At 36.4% G+C, this 22,126-nt stretch overlaps 1 protein-coding gene across 2 annotated transcripts in view; it reads left to right on the plus strand.

The window, feature by feature from the left end:
• The window catches only part of LOC149808385 (uncharacterized), a 54,008-nt gene that overhangs the window by 22,410 nt on the left and 9,472 nt on the right, over positions 1-22,126 (plus strand). Inside the window, exons 2-4 of one of the 2 annotated variants that reach the window (XM_089976512.1) lie at positions 5,041-5,176; positions 5,685-5,814; positions 16,575-19,733. In XM_089976512.1, the coding sequence (XP_089832638.1) occupies positions 5,041-5,176; positions 5,685-5,814; positions 16,575-16,737 (429 nt within the window). In that variant the 3' untranslated portion in view covers positions 16,738-19,733. Of the gene's footprint in view, positions 1-5,040; positions 5,177-5,684; positions 5,815-16,574; positions 19,734-22,126 lie in introns of those variants that run through there. The other variant, XM_089976504.1, reaches the window with a different exon arrangement.

Consider the following 22,126-nt stretch of genomic DNA (forward strand, 5'->3'; position numbering starts at 1 on the left):
TGATTATACTGTCTGAATGGTCCCTTATATGTTAGAGTTATTTCACCACTGTTTGATTATACTGTCTGAATGGTCTCTTATATGTTAGAGCTATTTCACCATTGTTTGATTATACTGTCTGAATGGTCCCTTATATGTTAGAGCTATTTCACTGTTTGATTATATTGTCTGAATGGTCTCTTATATGTTAGAACTATTTCACACTGTTTGATTATACTGTCTGAATGGTCCCTTATATGTTAGAGCTATTTCACCACTGTTTGATTATACTGTCTGAATGGTCCCTTATATGTTAGAGCTATTTCACTGTTTGATTATATTGTCTGAATGGTCCCTTGTATGTTAGAGCTATTTCACCACTGTTTTGATTATACTCTCTGAATGGTCCCTTATATGTTAGAGCTATTTCATTGTTTGATTATACTGTCTGAATGGTCCCTTATATGTTAGAGCTATTTCACCACTGTTTGATTATACTGTCTGAATGGTCCCTTATATGTTAGAGCTATTTCACCACTGTTTGATTATACTGTCTGAATGGTCCCTTATATGTTAGAGCTATTTCACTGTTTGATTATATTGTCTGAATGGTCCCTTGTATGTTAGAGCTATTTCACCACTGTTTTGATTATACTGTCTGAATGGTCCCTTATATGTTAGAACTATTTCACACTGTTTGATTATACTGTCTGAATGGTCCCTTATATGTTAGAGCTATTTCACCACTGTTTGATTATACTGTCTGATTGGTCCCTTATATGTTAGAGCTATTTCACTGTTTGATTATATTGTCTGAATGGTCCCTTGTATGTTAGAGCTATTTCACCACTGTTTTGATTATACTGTCTGAATGGTCCCTTATATGTTAGAGCTATTTCATTGTTTGATTATACTGTCTGAATGGTCCCTTATATGTTAGAGCTATTTCACCACTGTTTGATTATACTGTCTGAATGGTCCCTTATATGTTAGAGCTATTTCACTGTTTGATTATACTGTCTGAATGGTCCCTGATATGTTAGAGCTTTTTCACTGTTTGATTATACTGTCTGAATGGTCCCTTATATGTTAGAGCTATTTCACCACTGTTTGATTATACTGTCTGAATGGTCCCTTATATGTTAGAGCTATTTCACCACTGTTCGATTATACTGTCTGAATGGTCTCTTATATGTTAGAGCTATTTCACACTGTTTGATTATACTTTCTGAATGGTCTCTTATATGTTAGAGCTATTTCACACTGTTTGATTATACTTTCTGAATGGTCCCTTATATGTTAGAGCTATTTCACCATTGTTTGATTATACTGTCTGAATGGTCCCTTATATGTTAGAGCTATTTCACTGTTTGATTATACTATCTGAATGGTCCCTTATATGTTAGAGCTATTTCACCACTGTTTGATTATACTGTCTGAATGGTCCCTTATATGTTAGAGTTATTTCACCACTGTTTGATTATACTGTCTGAATGGTCCCTTATATGTTAGAGCTATTTCACCACTGTTTGATTATACTGTCTAAATGGTCCCTTATATGTTAGAGTTATTTCACCACTGTTTTATTATACTGTCTAAATGGTCCCTTATATGTTAGAGCTATTTCACACTGTTTGATTATACTTTCCGAATGGTCCCTTATATGTTAGAGCTATTTCACACTGTTTGATTATACTGTCTGAATGGTCCCTTATATGTTAGAGCTATTCCACTGTTTGATTATACTTTCCGAATGGTCCCTTATATGTTAGAGCTATTTCACACTGTTTGATTATACTGTCTGAATGGTCCCTTATATGTTAGAGCTATTTCATTGTTTGATTATACTGTCTGAATGGTCCCTTATAGGTTAGAGCTATTTCACCACTGTTTGATTATACTGTCTGAATGGTCCCTTATATGTTAGAGCTATTTCACCACTGTTTGATTATACTGTCTGAATGGTCCCTTATATGTTAGAGCTATTTCATTGTTTGATTATACTGTCTGAATGGTCCCTTATATGTTAGAGCTATTTCATTGTTTGATTATACTGTCTGAATGGTCCCTTATAGGTTAGAGCTATTTCACCACTGTTTGATTATACTGTCTGAATGGTCCCTTATATGTTAGAGTTATTTCGCCACTGTTTGATTATACTGTCTGAATGGTCCCTTATATGTTAGAGCTATTTCACCACTGTTTGATTATACTGTCTGCATGGTCCCTTATATGTTAGAGCTATTTCACATTGTTTGATTAAACTGTCTGAATGGTCCCTTATAGGTTTAATAAAAGTTGTCTACGTTGTATTCTATTTTATATATTTGGCTCGATATCGGTCAACGTGTCATTTTTTTTTTGTTCTTTCTTCAAGACTTTTACTCGGTGTCGATTTGACATGTTGACTTGTGATGTTACTTTAAGCAAAGAATGGCATCGTATCTGAATAACAGGATCCCCAAATTGTCAGCAAATATGGCACATATGACCTTTATTTCACATTATGTAATTCTTTCATGACCAGTGGTCAATTTCAAAGTGGTTTCCGATAGATATAATGTATTCCTGAAATGTAAAATGAAATTTTTTGAAGCACAGTAAATTTTCGATTCTGTTCCGGTGAAACGGTTTGGAAACACTTTAAGTTTGTTCGATAGAGAAGTATATACATAAACTAAATGCACAGCAAAGCATAGCTTCGCTTTTTTCCTCACTTGTGAAGTATTTTTCGTGCGCCGTTACTGGCTGACTACATGAAAAATAAGTATTATATATGTAGCTAGCCGAGAGACTGTAGACTTAAGTATCTTCGAAAGATATAGTCCTACACACATGGCTTTCATTTCATGCGTATTGCTTATTACTCAGTAACTAAGAGGCTACGGATGTCAAATTGGCCTCATTTGCTCCGATTAGTAATTACTTATTGTACCAACACCACTTTTATATTATTCCCGATCCCTTTCGCGGAATTAGTATCTTAAATTCCTTGTGGTACTGCCTGTCATATTAAATCCTGTTTCCTGATTGTTATGTTCTATGAATTGTTCCTTTTCATTACGAGGAAATATGTACCCTAGCGGTGATGTTATGGGCAGAACAGAACCTATACTGGAAAATACTTGGCACCTGTACGTTTCCCTCATCATGTGCTACCGATAAGTAATTTGATCTCTTGAGAAATTCTGGAAGCCTTACAGTCAGTCAGGTTGGAACGTCAGTTTCAAGGCCCTGAAGCTGATTTCCATGAATCTTCACAGGTTTTTAAAATGCACGAATTACCAGATGTATTGCTTTCTGAGTTGCCAAACAATTTAACAAGCTACTTGTAAATATGTCATAAAAAAGAAACGTACAATCAGGGCCACAAGAGGGCCAATATGACTTTTAATTTCATGTGCAATATTCTTCTAAGGTTTGGTCGATACTGTCCAAATTTTTTTAATTGTTTTTTATATGAATCTTGTTGGTGCATTTTTTAATTGAAATTGAATAACAAGTTGGAGGTTTTTTTTAACTCTAATAACAAAATGCCTCAGAAAGCTTAAGTATGAGCTCGCAAATGCTGCCATGAAACAGAATGTGCATGGATCATGGTTGGTACAACACCATGACCAAAGCAAATCACTATGACATATATTTCACACTATTATATACAATATCTTCCACACGTTTACTTCCATGGATATTAATAACTGCATGAATCAATGAATTTTTAGGGGCATCAGAGCTATCATGGATCGTAACAACTGCATGCATTCTATGAATTTTTAGGTGCCCCATTGCTGTCATGGATCTTAATAATTGCATGTTTTCTAGGAATCTTTTGGGGCATCAGTGCTGCCATGGATCGAAATAACTGCATGCATTCTGTGAGTCATTAGGGACCTCAGTACTGCCATGGATCGTAATAACTGCATGCATTCTATGAATTTTTAGGTGCCTCAGTGCTCTCATGGATCGTAATAACTGCATACATTCTAGGAATCTTTTGGGGCATCAATGCTGCCATGGATCGTAATAACTGCATGCATTCTATGAATCTTTAGTGGCATCAATGCTGCCACGCATCGTAATAATTGCATGCATTCTGTGAGTCATTAGGGACCTCAGTACTGTCATGGATCGTAATAACTGCATGCATTCTAGAATCATTTGGGGCATCAATGCTGCCATGGATCGTAATAACTGCATGCATTCTGTGAGTCATTTGGGACCTCAGTAATGCCATGGATCGTAATAACTGCATGCATTCTGTGAGTCATTAGGGACCTCAGTACTGCCATGGATGGTAATAAATGTATACATTCTAGGAATCTTTTGGGGCATCAGTGCTTCCATGGATCGTAATAACTGCATGCATTCTGTGAGTCATTAGGGACCTCAGTACTGCCACGGATCGTAATAACTGCATGCATTATAGGAATCTTTAGGGGCATCAATGCTGCCATAGATCGTAATTAACTGCATGAGTGTTGTATGAATCTTTTGGGGAATTAGTGCTGCTAAGTATCGTAATAGCTGCATGCATTCTATGAATCTTTTGGAGAATTAGTACTGCTAAGGATCGTAATAGCTGCATGCATTCTAGGAATCTTTTGGGGAATTAGTGCTGCTAAGTATCGTAATAGCTGCATGCATTCTAGGAATCTTTTGGGGAATTAGTACTGCTAAGGATCGTAATAGCTGCATGCATTCTATGAATCTTTTGGGGAATTAGTGCTGCTAAGTATCGTAATAGCTGCATGCATTCTAGGAATCTTTATGGGTCTCAATGCTGCTAATAAAAGTCACCTTGACCTACTTTACATGCTATGGTGGAAACTGGAGTTTGGGGATTTGGAGAATTTTCTTACCGGTACCTGTCATAAATATGTTGCTAGCAAAGCATGAACCAAAGGCATTTATACTGGTGTTCCTTTGATAGGTCAAAGTGATGAACTTTTTTCATGATCTTCCATCTATCTGAGACAAATATTGCTTCTAGGTACTTGTCTGGGAGTAGTATCTGCTACTCAATAAAATAAACTTATCTTGTTATAATGCTGTCTTTTGCAGACTTCAGGTGTGACTGTGATGGACGAATGCATAGATGCATTCAACGAAATCAAAATGGGTCACCAGTGGCAGTTCATCATATATCGATTATCAGATGACCTAAAAAGCATCATAGTTGAGGAAAAAGGACCGCGGAGTAAGTTGCTATTACATGTTGAAATGATGGCTCATATAATTTGTACAAGTCTTGCAGCTTGTTTCCAAAATAAGACAAAGGTTGTTTGATTTGTAGTATTTTTGCATATCAGATTTTTTTCTTCATGTAGTTAATGTTAATAAAACTCAGTTTTCGATGACCTTTTGAAAGATTCATTGGGGGGAATGCATCAAAACGTGGTCAAAATATTTTCGGTTTGATTACCTTTCTTGCTTTGGGCAATTTGAACTATTTTAGACCTCTGTACCAATGATAGTCGGAATCACATCAATTACCAAAAGGGGTATCGACATCTTTTAGAATAATTTTTATTTGTTTTTCTTGTTTGCTTGTTTGAAGCAAATATTCATAATGAAAATTTATTTTCGTTATTTTCTATGCAACGTGCATAGTTTCCTTGTACCAAATATATTTATCAGAAATTTGATTCTTGTGTCACCCTCAAGTCAAGCATAATACTATCATTGTTCCTTTACTTCCTTTTCAGGGACGTCATATGACACGTTCGTAGAAAGGTTACGGGAAGCAGAAGCAAAGAAACAATGCCGCTACGCAGTGTTTGATGTCAACTATGTTCAAAATGATATGGAAAAGAAGAAACTGGTGTTTTTCGCATGGTAAGAAAGAAAAAAACATTCAGTGTTTGCAGATCCTTTTAGTTAATCTAGACTGAGAGGCACGCGTGAAAGGTTGGCGTGTTGTGACCAGAGCTCAAACTCAGCAATCTACTTGATTGCTTGTAATCAATGAAAGATCTTTAGATCATGGAGTGTTTGAAACAAGATAATATGACATGATTTCTGCTGTTGTTGTTGTTGTTGTTGTAGGGTTTAACGCCATTTTTCAGCACAAGATAGGCTATACATGGCGGCCAGTATAATTGGTGGAGGAAGAATCCTGGAAAACCCCGGGAAGAACCACCGACCCACGAGAAGCTACTGGCAGGCTTTCTCACGTACCCACGTTAGCCGAGCCTGAGACTCGAACTCACGCAGACAGAGGTGAGATGGCAGCGATCCGTAACGGTGAGCACTTTAGACCACTCGGCCACTCGGGGCCCCCATGATTTCTGCGAGAGACATGTCACATCACTTTCCTAATTTCATAAATTTCAGGTCCAGCGAACCTGAGTTCAGGTTCTATCGTTTACATAAGCAGACAAACTTGGCGTTACTTGAATGCGATAAATAAAAACGTGGGATGTGCTGTTACGATATTTTTATATGAAATTATGACACTAATGTATACGAATACTTTTCCTATTATGATTGCAGCATGAAATAATACGACGCTCTAAAGGTACTGTTTGGGCAATTTAAGAGGAGCAATGAAGACTAATGTTGCCTGTATACTATTTAATACGACAAGGCGTTCCTGTTCTCCTTGTCGGTTCACTGCATTTACATGTGTCCAGTTGTACATAGCATATAACATCCATGATGGTTTATATACGAATGCTTTCGGAGGTCTGTTTCTTCCATAATAGTATGCAGTACCTATGTTTGTATATCACACTACAAACAAAATTCGATATGAAACATGGCAAGAAATCTCTTCGGATGTACTACCACTTGTTCGATATCATTCCTTTGTATATTGTTATGTATGCCGAAATGATAGATGTTGTTCTTGTTGTTGTTGTTGTTGTAGGGTTTAACGCCATTTTTCAGCACATGATAGGCTATACATGGCAGCCAGTATTAATGGTGGAGGAAGAACCCGGGGAAATCGCCGGAAAGAACAACCGACCCTCGACTGGCAAGCTTTCTCACATACCCACATTGGTCGAATCTGAGACTCGAACCTACGCAGACAGAGGTGAGATGGGAGTGATCCGTAACGGAGAGTGCTTTAGACCACTCGGTCACTCGGAGCCCCCGGAATGATAGAAAGTATAGGGATGTTGAGTAGATAGAAAGTATATGGATATTTAGTAGATAGAAACGTATGCAGTAGAAGGACAGTATACAGCAAGTTGAAACGTATAATTATAGACCAGACCAACAGAGTGAGCAGCTGAGCCTAGCATAGGCAGCACAACATACAATAGTCTGTGCAATATTCATGTATGTAATATTGTACAACTTGTCATGTGCACAATACTCAGTAATATATAATACTGTTTTTATGTAATATCCTCAATCTTTATAATACTGTATCATGCATTATCTGTCATTTTCTATTGCTACATTATGTAACACAATCTTCAGTATATTTGGAAAATATGTTACATGTAACATCCTTGATATTTGCATTTTTGTCCTAGAATATTGTTCTAAATATCACTTGAAATAATGGTAGACGTTCTTATACCCAGATATATTGTGCTAACTATCACCGGAAATGATCGTAGATGTTGTACCCATATATCTTGATCCATCACCAGTAATAATCGTAGAAGATGTTGTACCTGGTGTTTTCGGTGACAGAAAAAGCCTTGGCTTATTTTCTTCTTCATGTTCTGTCTCGACGGTAGGTTTTATTCTGTCGTTTTATTCCATCGAAATCGTTGCTCGTATTAGCAGCCATTCCGAAGAACTCTGGATACTTTATCTTTAAGTTCATGCAGTCACCCTTGGTCATGACACACTAGCTCATAAAATGAGTGCTAGTTAGATCTGATCAGAAGAGCATGCTTTCAGCTTTGATTATCTAAGATTTTCAACGATTTGAAGACTGAGAACAAAAATTAAAGTCTTAAAATCGTTATTTTATCATGTCCTTAAGTAACAGGTGGAACATATCATTCAGCATAATATCGAAATTTTGACAATATCGTTTGTAAACGGCATGAAAGCATGCATGAAGCCACGAAAATACTCTCTACAAATCTTAATCTACCCGCCCCCGCCCCATTCGTCCTGACAGTCAATGACTGATATGTGTTAACTGAAACGTTTGGTGCAGAATAAATTTTCTAGTGAAATGCTTGTATTCCCCAAGCATGTTGTGTGGTAGAATTTGAAAAACTCCACAATGTGTTTATCATGAGTACCTGTAATTTACTTTTCTGACAAAGGAGTGAATCTACAGTCCCGTGGGCTACAACTTTTCTACAAAATATCAAGCTTCAAGAAGACAGTAATACACTAGCCGATCGCGACACTGAAGCGTTGAGAGAGACTGTTGAAACTTACTTTTGACGGGCATTTTGTCACGTTTTTATGCCATATTGCGCATTGTCATTGTATCTACGCCTTCTAGAGTTATCACTAATGCATATGGAGTTCTGAAATAAATCTGCACATCTACTGTTCCAGCCCCACATATGACTCAAGATAATTACATTTGAATATCTGACACATTATTAGCCTCGTTGTCGGAACCTCTTGTCAGTCGCCAAAAATGCCAAATATTTTATTTTACCTTTTCTTTTGGTTGGGTATGGAGAAGATACAGAGCGAAATACATGGACGAGGCTGTCAATGAAACTAGAATACATGACAAAATACATTGACGAAGCTATGAACGAAACTAGAATACATGACAAAATACATTGACGAAGCTATGAACGAAACTAGAATAGAGAACAAAACACATTGACGAAACTAGAATACATGACAAAATACATTGACGAAGGTATGAACGAAACTAGGATAGATAACCAAATATATAGACGAGGCTATGATACGGAACAAAATACACTGACGAAGCTATAAACGAAACTAGACTTTTCAATAAAAATATCGATAGAAAAGCCCTCTTGATATGTAAAACCAACAATCGATTCATTCATGATAACTTTTGATGCAGATACACTAAACTTACAACAGATCATCGGGACGAATTGGTTCCATATCTAATCTTCCGAGTGTCTGAAGTACACATTTCAAGGCATTCTTATGACAGCGTACTGGAGACCTATATATCTCAACGATCATCTGGTACACATCGCTTCTCTAACTGCGTACTGGAGACCTGCAAATCTCAACGACCATCTGGTACACACCACTTCTTATCACAGCGTACTGGAGACCTACAAGTCTCAACGACCATCTGGTACGCATCACTTCTTATCACAGTGTACTGGAGACCAACAAATCTCAAGGACCATCTGGTACAAACCGCTTAGGACAAAACCACAGATTCAGCACATACATTTGCAAAGACTTGTGCTGCCTGATCTGCAACATATCCAGAAACCATATCGTTCGAAGTGTGGTGACATGAGTTAGCTTCATTATCAGCAAGACGTTAGGATCTCGAATCCCAAAAATATAATCTGTCTCCTCATAGGCCAAATCTTTGCCATTAATATGCTGACGAAACCGTTATTTCAGAAACGAATTAAGAACCTACGAGAACCACATTGAAAACAAAATCTGTCGAAAATAGACATTCAGTAGAGTCCCTAGCTATGCTAATGAGTCTGGCCCAAGGAAGGTTACTACGGAACGTTGACGTAAGGAGCAATCCTGGATGCACAAACCGCAACTCAAGGGCAATTCGTCCTAAATGAACAAATCAGGCCTTTGCAAAGAAATCTTATCACAATTCCAGTCAACGTTTAGTTTATCAACAATACGCAATTTTTGCAACAACATTTACCCAAGGAAATATCCATTAGCACTTTGCTTGAATTATTATTATTATTATTATTATTATTATTATTATTATTAATCTCTGTTGTTCAAATATCCAGATATAACATTCTCATGACATGTTTCCATATTTTCTCGTCCGTGCATACCTTTATCGAAACATTATTTTTAGTATTCATATTGTAGTGTCTGGGTTACGATAGCCATAACTTTCGCCACGCATGATTTTAGTCCTTTATTGGAAGCCTTGAATCCGGTACAAACACATGATTACACAGATCACAGCATCTTTTATTCTTGTTATTAAATTTGTAAATCTGGCAACAACGCACAATAGACGCGTAGTTTGTTCATTTCAAGACCGTTTATCAATTAGTTCTTAGTTCTTTTTATCATTATTTAACTCTTGTTTGTAGCTCCACCTCCCATTTAAACATATAACAGACCAGGTTTTCTCTCGTGTTTGTGTCCAGTTTTTGTTTTGTGGATCCAAGTTGTTTCTTCTCATGACAAAGAGCTTGATTAGCTCGAAACGTTGAGATACACTTTTCTAATTGCTCCGTTTTAAATTTGTGTTGCGCACATTGTGTGTGTGTGTGTGTGTGTGTGTGTGTGTGTGTAATGATTCACAACTATTTTGTAACACAATTTAGTGCTGAGGGAATTTGATATTACTTCTGAACGTTGAACGTCAATGAATTATAGAATAATAAAATTGATGTACTGTGTCCTTGTCTCACGAGCTTCTAATATTCATATACACCCTTATTTTCAACATTCTCAAAAATAATATTAATAAGCGTCTTTCATATGTAACCAACTAATGCGAACCCTCTTTCAGGAAGTAATATTTAGTTTCTGATATTCGTGTGTAACTTTACCTTCCTAGCCTATGGACAAGTTGTATCTTTAACTGGCAAAATAAGCAATGGAATCGTTTTATCATATTACATATGCCTGTGTCGTAATCTTATATGCATCAGAATCGATAAGATTATTAATCCGAAATTTGAGCAAGTCTAAGACGTATAATACTGAACCGCAGTTGATTTGTCCGGGAGTAAAAAGGGCGTTATGAATTCGGGTAACGGAAAGAGGCTTTTTTTCTCACGGTGTTTATGGTTTCTGAAATTGAGGATCGGGAAGTGGTGAATTGTAAGAACTTGAATATGGTAAGTTGCCGCTGATTAACATAATATCCGTGACTTGTTGCATAGTGTTGTAATTAGCAGAAACCTTTTGGCTTGTTCTTTTCCCACTGATACAAAATCTTCTACTAATAAAAGGAAACACTTTAAGTTTTCTTAGCTATTTTTTGATCAGAGGTTCTTGTAGAAATTGCCACTTACATCTACTATAAATGCCTCCAAGTAATGCTAAACGAATGACAAGAAGTGTTTCCATTTTGCAAATATAAAAATATAGGTACGTTGTTAGCATTAAGAACGGGAAAACTTAGAGTGGTTTCCATCGCATAAATGGAATTTCAAATGCAAATTGATGTTGTCTTCTAAAGTTTTTGCATACCACGCATGCGTAGCACGTAAGCAGTTATGAAGCAGCACACAAATTTGATGTCAGAAAGTTAGGTAAACAGCAACTTGCATGGAAAGTATTCATGTTGAAAACATAAAGGGTGTATATGAATGTTGACTTATTTCATAAATAGAAAGTTTGTTGTGACAAAGTGTCTACAGTAGATCATTCAACTACAGCATGCAGATAACACTGAATATCACATTTGTACACTGGTTTTATAGCATAGCAGAGTGCATACACTATGGTATAGCATGCAATATGACGGCACTATTAATGCTTCTATAAAAACGTTTATTGGTCAGTGCCATCGAAATTAGGGAAACTTCAAAAACAATTCTATTTGTATCCATTGTCGCTAACTACAGGCTACAATCCGCTACGCTTGTTTCTCAAATAGACTTATCCACAATGCAACAATATCATAGGCATAAACGAAAGTGTACTTTTTATCGATCGGTAAGTAACTCCGTTTGGAAGAGAAAGAGCATGAAAGACCATGTCAGTATTGCGAAAGCATTTTACGGGCGCTCTCAGTGATTGGTCAAGCAGATTTATGCAAATTCATGAGAAGCAAGGAAATATGTTCGCTGGTAGCCACGAGTTATAAGAAAGCGTAGCGGATTTCGCATGTGGCTCGTAACGATAATCTTAACCACACCCACCGGTCAGTTTTTGTACAAAATATCTTATTTACGCAGTTGGTAAATAAACACTAATTACAAAGGAGAAAATCTATTCCAGGGTATTTCGTGCACATAATAAATATAATTTTTAAAAAAAATTTTTGCTTTGATTCAAGTTGCCAAAATTTAAACAAATTACTTTTTTTTTAAAAACTTATTACAATATGTTGGCATTATTCATCACTATAAACTGTCACACTGTAGACATCGTAGCGATATGACTGAAAAATTGTTAAAGCTACGTTAAAAATCCAAATCACACACACACACACACACACACACACACACACACACACACACACACACACACACACACACACTACCTATTCACATTAAAATCTCTGCTGTCGGTGCAACTAATTAATTTTGTTCCACTTTCATGCATGATAATTTTATTAGGAATGGGAAGTCTTTTTTATTCAGTCATGGGTGAGCTTTATAGATTGGCCTTGCATGTAAATTATTTTGACCATCAGTGATGTATAGACCATTTAGTGTAGAAAGAGTTTTGTAACGTTATTGTTGGGTTAAGACCATTCACCGTACAAAATGTTTGGTAAAGTCAATGATGGCAGAAGGCCATTCAATGTAGAAAGAGTTTTGTAAAGTCGGTGATGGTACAGGGTCATTCAGTGTAGAAAGAGTTTTGTAAAGTCAGTGATGGTACATGGCCATTCAGTGTAGAAAGAGTTTTGTAAAGTCAGTGATGGTAAAGGGCCATTCGGTGTAGAAAGAGTTTGTAATGTCAGTGATGCTATAAGGCCATTCAGGGTAGAAAGAGTTTTGTAAAGTCGGTGATGGTACAGGGTCATTCAGTGTGAAAGAGTTTTGTAATGTCCATGATGGCAGAAGGCTATTCAGTGTAGAAAGAGTTTTGTAACGTCAATGATGACAGAAGGTCATTCAGTGTTAAACGAGCTTTGTAACGTCAGTGATGCTATAAGGCCATTCAGGGTAGAAATAGTTTTGTAACGTCATTGATGGTATAAGGCCATTCAACGTAGAAAAAGTTTTGTAAAGTCAGTGATGGTACATGGCCATTAGGTGTAGAAAGAGTGATGACAGAAGGCCATTCAGTGTAGAAAGAGTTTTGTAAAGTCAGTGATGGTACAGGGCCATTCAGTTTAGAAGGAGTTTTGTAAAGTCAGTGATGGTACAGGGCAATTCTTTGTAGGAAGAGTTTTGGAACGTCAGTGATGGAAGACAGCCATTCAATGTAGAAAATGTTTTGTAAAGTCAGTGATGGTAAAGGGCCATTCTTTGTAGGATGAGTTTTGGAACGTCAATGATGGAAGAAGGCCATTCAATGTAGAAAATGTTTTGTAAAGTCAGTGATGGTAAAGGGCCATTCGGTGTAGAAATAGTTTTGTAACGTCATTGATGGTATAAGGCCATTCAATGTAGAAAAAGTTTTGTAAAGTCAGTGATGGTACATGGCCATTCAGTACAGAAAGAGTTTGTAACGTCAGTGATGACAGAAGGCCATTCAATGTAGAAAGAGTTTTGTAAAGTCAGTGATGGTACAGGGCCATTCTTTGTCGGAAGTGTTTTGGAACGTCAGTGATAGAAGAAGGCCATTTAATGTAGAAAAGGTTTTGTAAAGTCAGTGATGGTACAGGGCCATTCAGTGTAGAAAGAGTTTTGTAAAGTATGTGATGGTACAGGGCCATTCGGTGTAGAAAGAGTTTTGGAACGTCAATGATGGCAGAAGGCCATTCAATGTAGAAAGTCAGTGATGGTACAGGGCCATTCAGTGTAGAAAGAGTTTTGTAAAGTCAGTGATGGTAAAGGGCCATTCGGTGTAGAAAGAGTTTGTAACGTCAGTGATGCTATAAGGCCATTCAGGGTAGAAAGCGTTTTGTAAAGTCGGTGATGGTACAGGGTCATTCAGTGTGAAAGAGTTTTGTAATGTCCATGATGGCAGAAGGCTATTCAGTGTAGAAAGAGTTTTGTAACGTCAATGATGACAGAAGGTCATTCAGTGTTAAACGAGCTTTGTAACGTCAGTGATGCTATAAGGCCATTCAGGGTAGAAATAGTTTTGTAACGTCATTGATGGTATAAGGCCATTCAACGTAGAAAAAGTTTTGTAAAGTCAGTGATGGTACATGGCCATTAGGTGTAGAAAGAGTGATGACAGAAGGCCATTCAGTGTAGAAAGAGTTTTGTAAAGTCAGTGATGGTACAGGGCCATTCAGTTTAGAAGGAGTTTTGTAAAGTCAGTGATGGTACAGGGCAATTCTTTGTAGGAAGAGTTTTGGAACGTCAGTGATGGAAGACAGCCATTCAATGTAGAAAATGTTTTGTAAAGTCAGTGATGGTAAAGGGCCATTCTTTGTAGGATGAGTTTTGGAACGTCAATGATGGAAGAAGGCCATTCAATGTAGAAAATGTTTTGTAAAGTCAGTGATGGTAAAGGGCCATTCGGTGTAGAAATAGTTTTGTAACGTCATTGATGGTATAAGGCCATTCAATGTAGAAAAAGTTTTGTAAAGTCAGTGATGGTACATGGCCATTCAGTACAGAAAGAGTTTGTAACGTCAGTGATGACAGAAGGCCATTCAATGTAGAAAGAGTTTTGTAAAGTCAGTGATGGTACATGGCCATTCAGTGTAGAAAGAGTTTGTAACGTCAGTGATGACAGAAGGCCATTCAGTGTAGAAAGAGTTTTGTAAAGTCAGTGATGGTAAAGGGCCATTCGGTGTAGAAAGAGTTTGTAATGTCAGTGATGCTATAAGGCCATTCAGGGTAGAAAGAGTTTTGTAAAGTCGGTGATGGTACAGGGTCATTCAGTGTGAAAGAGTTTTGTAATGTCCATGATGGCAGAAGGCTATTCAGTGTAGAAAGAGTTTTGTAACGTCAATGATGACAGAAGGTCATTCAGTGTTAAACGAGCTTTGTAACGTCAGTGATGCTATAAGGCCATTCAGGGTAGAAATAGTTTTGTAACGTCATTGATGGTATAAGGCCATTCAACGTAGAAAAAGTTTTGTAAAGTCAGTGATGGTACATGGCCATTAGGTGTAGAAAGAGTGATGACAGAAGGCCATTCAGTGTAGAAAGAGTTTTGTAAAGTCAGTGATGGTACAGGGCCATTCAGTTTAGAAGGAGTTTTGTAAAGTCAGTGATGGTACAGGGCAATTCTTTGTAGGAAGAGTTTTGGAACGTCAGTGATGGAAGACAGCCATTCAATGTAGAAAATGTTTTGTAAAGTCAGTGATGGTAAAGGGCCATTCTTTGTAGGATGAGTTTTGGAACGTCAATGATGGAAGAAGGCCATTCAATGTAGAAAATGTTTTGTAAAGTCAGTGATGGTAAAGGGCCATTCGGTGTAGAAATAGTTTTGTAACGTCATTGATGGTATAAGGCCATTCAATGTAGAAAAAGTTTTGTAAAGTCAGTGATGGTACATGGCCATTCAGTACAGAAAGAGTTTGTAACGTCAGTGATGACAGAAGGCCATTCAATGTAGAAAGAGTTTTGTAAAGTCAGTGATGGTACATGGCCATTCAGTGTAGAAAGAGTTTGTAACGTCAGTGATGACAGAAGGCCATTCAGTGTAGAAAGAGTTTTGTAAAGTCAGTGATGGTACAGGGCCATTCTTTGTCGGAAGTGTTTTGGAACGTCAGTGATAGAAGAAGGCCATTTAATGTAGAAAAGGTTTTGTAAAGTCAGTGATGGTACAGGGCCATTCAGTGTAGAAAGAGTTTTGTAAAGTATGTGATGGTACAGGGCCATTCGGTGTAGAAAGAGTTTTGGAACGTCAATGATGGCAGAAGGCCATTCAATGTAGAAAGTCAGTGATGGTACAGGGCCATTCAGTGTAGAAAGAGTTTTGTAAAGTCAATGATGGTACAGGGCCATTCAATGTAGAAAGAGTTTTGTAAAGTCAGTGATGGTACAGGGTCATTCACTGTAGAAAGAGTTTTGTAACGTCAGTGATGACAGAAGGCCATTCAGTGTAGAAAAAGTTTTATAGCGTTAATGATGGCAGAGGGTCATTCAGTGTCTGAAGAGTTTTGTAACTTCAGTGATAATATAAGGCCATTCAATGTGGGAAGAATTTTGTAAAGTCAGTGATGAAATAAGGCTGTTTAAGTCTGAAAGACTGTGAAGATCACCAAAAATATGTCTATGACCTGCTATTCATTTCAGTCAACCTGCCATTGTTTTCTTTAGCGTGAGCTTCAATTCTCACATCAAATTTGATTTTTTTTAAAAATTATGTTGATTTTGACTGAATTCATAAATATACGATAGTTTTACATTGATTGGCGTTCTTTTCAAACAAATGGCTAATCCATGGCTGTATTCATGTACTAAAACTAAATGCAGTATTATTAGTCACTCCAATTTCTTCCATAGGCATATCATTCGAAAGACGTGGTGTTAAGAGTTCTACAATATTTGAATTATTGCCTATATTGACCAAGTAAATGGAACGAACTATCATATGTCAGTTCGCTTTTATTGTTCCAGATAGGCATGAATGTTTGATTCGTTCGAGAATCTATCAAGCTGAAGTGGTTTTACATAGTAAATAAAACATATATAATCCAAAGAGTTTGTTTCCAAAGACTTTTTTCAAAGAGTAATACATAACTCTCTTTTCAGGAGTCCTGATTCAGCTGCAATTAAACAGAAGATGATATACGCTAGCAGTCTGAAGGCTCTCAAAAACAAATTGAGAGGTATTCAAGTAGAGGTTCAGTGCAATGACGTCGAAGATCTCAGACACGAAGAAGTGATTGAGAAATGCAAAGACAAATATCAATGAGCCATGTCAGGAAAATATGACGACATATCTAGTAATTAGCTCATCTTTACAATACCATCATCATTTCATTAGAATGTTTCTGCTTGATATTCGGGATGGATCTTCTTTAGACAGTTTGTGCTTGTGACTGGTTGCAAACGGCGGTTTATGTTGCGGTAACGTGTACTATCATCAAACAAATGTATGCATTGGGATGATTCCAGTGGTTTTTGAAAGCTTTTTTATCAGTTCGAAAATGGATTTTACAAGTCGACTTTTTATCTTATAATTTTTGTGAAATGACAATATTTACTGCATAAATCAAAGTTAATTTACATAGCATTATGTTACGGAGTTAAAATTGTAGATCAACGCATTTAGTGTTTTGTTACTTACGTAAGGTTGATACTCAGTCATAACATGATTGCTCAAATATTCAGTTAAATATATTCTCACTTGTTGATGTAGCTACTAAACATGTTCAAGGGCATTCAGTTAGTATGTTTAAAGGGCATTCGCTAAGGATGTTTGAGGGCATTCGGTTGTTTACGTACAAGACGGGATCTCAGCATATGATGATTATTCTTTGCCTTTAGTTGAATTTCCTCACAAACGTCAGTCACTTAAAAATATTCTCAAGGATAACAAAGAACAATTTGATAATTACAATTTCCAGGAAACTTTTGAAGCATGTTTCCTAGATCCAGTTACTAACAGAGTCAAATATAATGCGCGTTTCCTGTGTTTTTATTTGTTGCACTTAATATCCATTTTGTCTTACTTTCAGTGGAATAATAAGAAACGTTTTAGCAAGTTGACTCACTGCTATAAATTTAATGAAAGTGGTATTTAGATAAATCCGCCTACCTAAAATTAAAGGGCTTTTCAAAGTTCATGTTCTGACATTTTTGGGGGGAAATGATTCAGACGCTAAAGTAGATATTTTTGTTTTTGGTCATATGATTGCATTAGTCAGTTTGTATACATAATTGAAACTATTTCTGATCAGTTTGAACGAGATGCACGTATTTCTGTACATCGATTTTTTTTTGTTGGTCTAATTCCATATGTGTGCAAAGACTAATAGTATTTGTGGCTTATTTTTGATGAAAAGATTTGTAAGGAATTTGATAACTTATTTTCGAGACTGGCTTATTTTTATCTTTTTCCTTTTGTCTTTATATTTGTAGCGGGATTTTTTAAATAGGTTTAACAGTACTCTTTCTAATTAGACAAGAAAAATATAAGTAATACATCAGTAAATGACATTTCATGGCATATGATCTATCCTGGGCTTTATAAAATTTTAAGAATATATGTGAAATGTTACACAATTCGGATTTGATAAGGGCCAACTATCGATGATATGGAACAGAGATTTATAAACCTCTTGGACAGGTACCGAAGACATGCTTTACCGAGATACGCAGGTTTAATTTCACTCATCAATAAGTTAATCGAAGATGGTTTTTAAATGGATGTATACTTTTCGATTCGTTCGTGTACTTTTTTCTTAAATGGCTCTCCTCTGGAAGTAAATCCAATAAATTAGAGAACTTTAACATCTTTAAATACAGTATGACCATGACAAGAATACAATATATTTGGAGTGATAAAAGATTTGTTCTCGCTTCAGTCGTCCATGCGCAATTGACATACACGATAAAGAACATAAATGTACATTGCTGATGGTCATCGGCATATAGATACAAGGGCATAGATCACATAGAACATCAATGGTATAACATTCAAATTTTAATATATGCATAACGATTATTGAATGTAACAGTTCGGTGTCACAATTGTTGAAAGATAAAAGTTCCGTTCGGGTTGTATTACCAGTTTTTGGACGATAATTCTTCGATATCGAAGGTTGCCGAGTAATTTCTTATGGTTGCTTTAAAACTATTTTTAATCTTTTTGTAATGGTACATTAGAAATTTTTATTGACCGACATGCCCTTTACTAAGGTGAGCCAACAAGAGTCGATGTTGAGTCTATTCGGTATTCCTTGGGATTCTTCACAATGGAACATTTTAGATGTTCGTGTATGAGACTATCACACACAGATCTGCCGTGTACAAAAATGAACTACCGTATACAAATAGAACTGTCGTGTATAAATTGAATTGTCGTGTACAAACAGAACTCGTGTACAAATAGAACTGCCATATACAAATAGATCTGCTGTGTCGATAGATATAGAACTGTCGTGTACAAACAGAACTCGCGCACAAATAGAACTGCCGTGTACAACAAATAGAACTGTTGTGTACAAACAGTACTGCCACGTACCAGTAGAAATCAGTACAAACAGAAATGTCATGTTTATTTTATTTGTCTATTAAGTGCGTAGAAAAAAGAATAATGTCAATCCACATATATCAGAAGATGTATTTGCATAAAAATAGGACCTTATAAAGAAAAAAAAGCACATTTGATAATATAAAGTAATCCTACAAAAATGGAAGGAGAAGGAATCATTTCAGTACAGAATAATGTATCAAGTCTATACGATACGTATATACGTTTTTAGTGCGCAGTGAATGCAGTATCAAGTTTCTACGATACGTACATACGTTTTTAGTGCGTACTGAATTCATGAAAACGAAATGCAAGAACTGCTTAGAGAAATGTAAGCCTATATTTTTCACAGCTACTATCATTAACTTGCTAATGTTGTATCAAACATAGATACCCTGAATAATATTAAGCCAACCACGTTTGTTTCTTTATCTTTTTGTTGTTTTTCTTTTCTTTTTTTATGGGAGAAGTATTCAAAGTCAACCTTTCTTTTCTTTTCTTAAAATGGTAATTATACATATTATCTTAATATGTTTATGTAAATCGTAAGTTGACCTATTTTGCTCACGTGACCTGTTTTGGTTATGTGACCTATGTACAGCAAAAAGGGCAAGACAAGTGTAACAAGTATTTGATGATGAGTATTGTAGATAGATAACACATGACATGTAATTAGGGGGATAAATAAAATGTTTATCACTTTTTCAACGAAATTTTCTCTGTTACTCATGATGTAATACCCAGTGTTACTAAATATAAAAAATTTCTGCAATATGTAAGTCACGGTTCCACTTTAGGATCATCAGCATGTGTGTTGGCAAGTTGTAAGATTTGTTTAGTCGCCTATTGATTGTCATGCAATGTGATAATCATTTCTCGTCTTAGGACTGAAGCAGGCTTCATAATATATGTCAGTAAAAATTTGAGTAACCGACTTTTCATTGGAGAATGAAAAGGTCTCTAAGAAGCTTTTCTCCAATGTCAGATATCAAAAAGTGTCGCTCTTTCTCATGAATTCTCGGGTCCAAACATGTCACGTGAACTCTTTCTTGTCTTTATACTTAATACATCGTCTTCTCTAAAATTCAAGTTTATTTTACCTTTTTAGTCGGTTGAAGGATACGAATAAGATTTTTGTTCTTACTCCTGATTTCAATGTGGAATGTGGAGTTGGAGAAAAAAGAAACTGGTCAACAAAAACTCGAGAGTGCATATCGGCATGACAGAAAAGTAGCGCACATACACCCCTTCAGGACTCAAGAGTGGATATCGGTATGACAAGAAAGAATCCCCACAAGACTCTAGAGTGGATATCGGCATGACAGGAAACAAGCCCCGCAAGACTCGTTGGTGGATATCGGCATGACAGGAAAGTAGTTCCCCAGGCCTCAAGAGTGGATATCGGCATGACATGAAAGTATCCCCACAAAACTCAAGAGTAGATATCGGCATGACATGAAAGAATCCCCACAAGACAAAAGAGTGGATATCGGCATGACAGGAAAGAATACTTGAATACAAAGTGTACAAATAAATTTTCCTCCGCACGGAATGACTATGAAGTGTATTGACCGTACACAGTTTAGGCATTCTGACTTGTATGGATACAATTACCAAGTTTTATTTTGCCTGTTACTCGGTTTAGGCATTCTGACTTGTACGGATATAAACTGCCAAGTTTTATTTTGCCTGTTACTCGGTTTAGGCATTTTGACTTGTATGGATATAATTGCTAAGTTTTATTTTGCCTGTTTCTCGGTTTAGGCATTCTGACTTGTATGGATATAAACTGCCAAGTTTTATTTTGCCTGTCATTCGACTGGTACATAGTCAGGCTAGGTTGATGTTTTTGTTTTACAATTTGCTTGGTTCTTGCCAATATATCCAAATCCTAAAACGTCCTAAAGATCCAATTTGAAAATATTAAAGAATAAACAAGTCAGGTCATTTGCTTATGATAGGGATATATCACCCAGCTTAGATTAATCTTCAATTTTTACGTGTAATCATGCTAATGAGCTGGCTGCAAAAGACATAGAGACAGACGAACGGGAAAGACATACAGACGAACGGAAAAGACCAAACTATTGTGTCCGCGCTGCATAGCGGCACTTGCAGCCGTAAACAAATTAGTCACGGAAATGTAGTATGGAGTATTTCTGTTAACAAGGAAACGTTTAAGAATCTATTTACTTGTCCTCAGATCATTCACCTTTATTGTAATATAACCAAGCTAGATATTGGTTAAATATCTTGTGCTGTTGATATGAAATCCCAAACATAATATCCATATTTTACTTCTTTATGTGTCATACAGAAGCATATACAATAAGAGCACCGAAGCCAAATGTAATTATCCTTTGTAAGTAAGGTCTACTTCCTTGAGTCTGTTTAGACGACAAACCCACCACTTGCCTGCAACACATCATACCTAATTTTTACGTAGACATAACAGGCTTTCAACTGACGTATGATGGCATTAGGGGTAAGTAAAATCCACTTGAGATGGGTTGTCTGCCGCTGTCTTAACAACGGCACTTGTGATATAATGTTTATCTTTTCTAAGGCTCAAAATCTGGAGATTCTATGTTCTTGGTGGGGGGGGGGGGGGCGGGGCTGGCATTAAGTGAAATATCGCCTATATTGTTAGTATAAGAACTGATCAATGAAATTAGAACTAGCAAACATTTTTGTTTCCAGTTATCTTATCTCCAGGTTTTTATGTCATCAAGATATGTTTATTAGTAATATTAATACTATGTGGTCTTAAACAAAATTACAGAAAGAAGGAAATCGGCAAGTTTATAAAATAATTAATAAACAAGTTTAGTAAAAATTATCAAATAATTAATATTTTATGTTACAAAGTGAAACTTTAAGAGGAACTTACAGCAATGTAAATTAAATCACAAATAATCCTAAATGTTCTATCACAAATCCAAAAGTATAGAGTGTTCCGAATGAATTCCAGTACTGAATGTTCTGAGGTACCATTAGTCTTGGACAGGCTGATGTACCAACAGTATCTAAGTATCGCAATTATATTATCCAGAATGTCTTTCAAATAGCAGTAAAATAGAGGTTTAGTCCAAGAAGTCAATGAGCA

Source organism: Sinohyriopsis cumingii, chromosome 1 (genome assembly GCF_028554795.1).
Source record: "Sinohyriopsis cumingii isolate HCF-2022 chromosome 1, ASM2855479v2, whole genome shotgun sequence".
NCBI lineage: Eukaryota > Metazoa > Mollusca > Bivalvia > Unionida > Unionidae > Sinohyriopsis > Sinohyriopsis cumingii.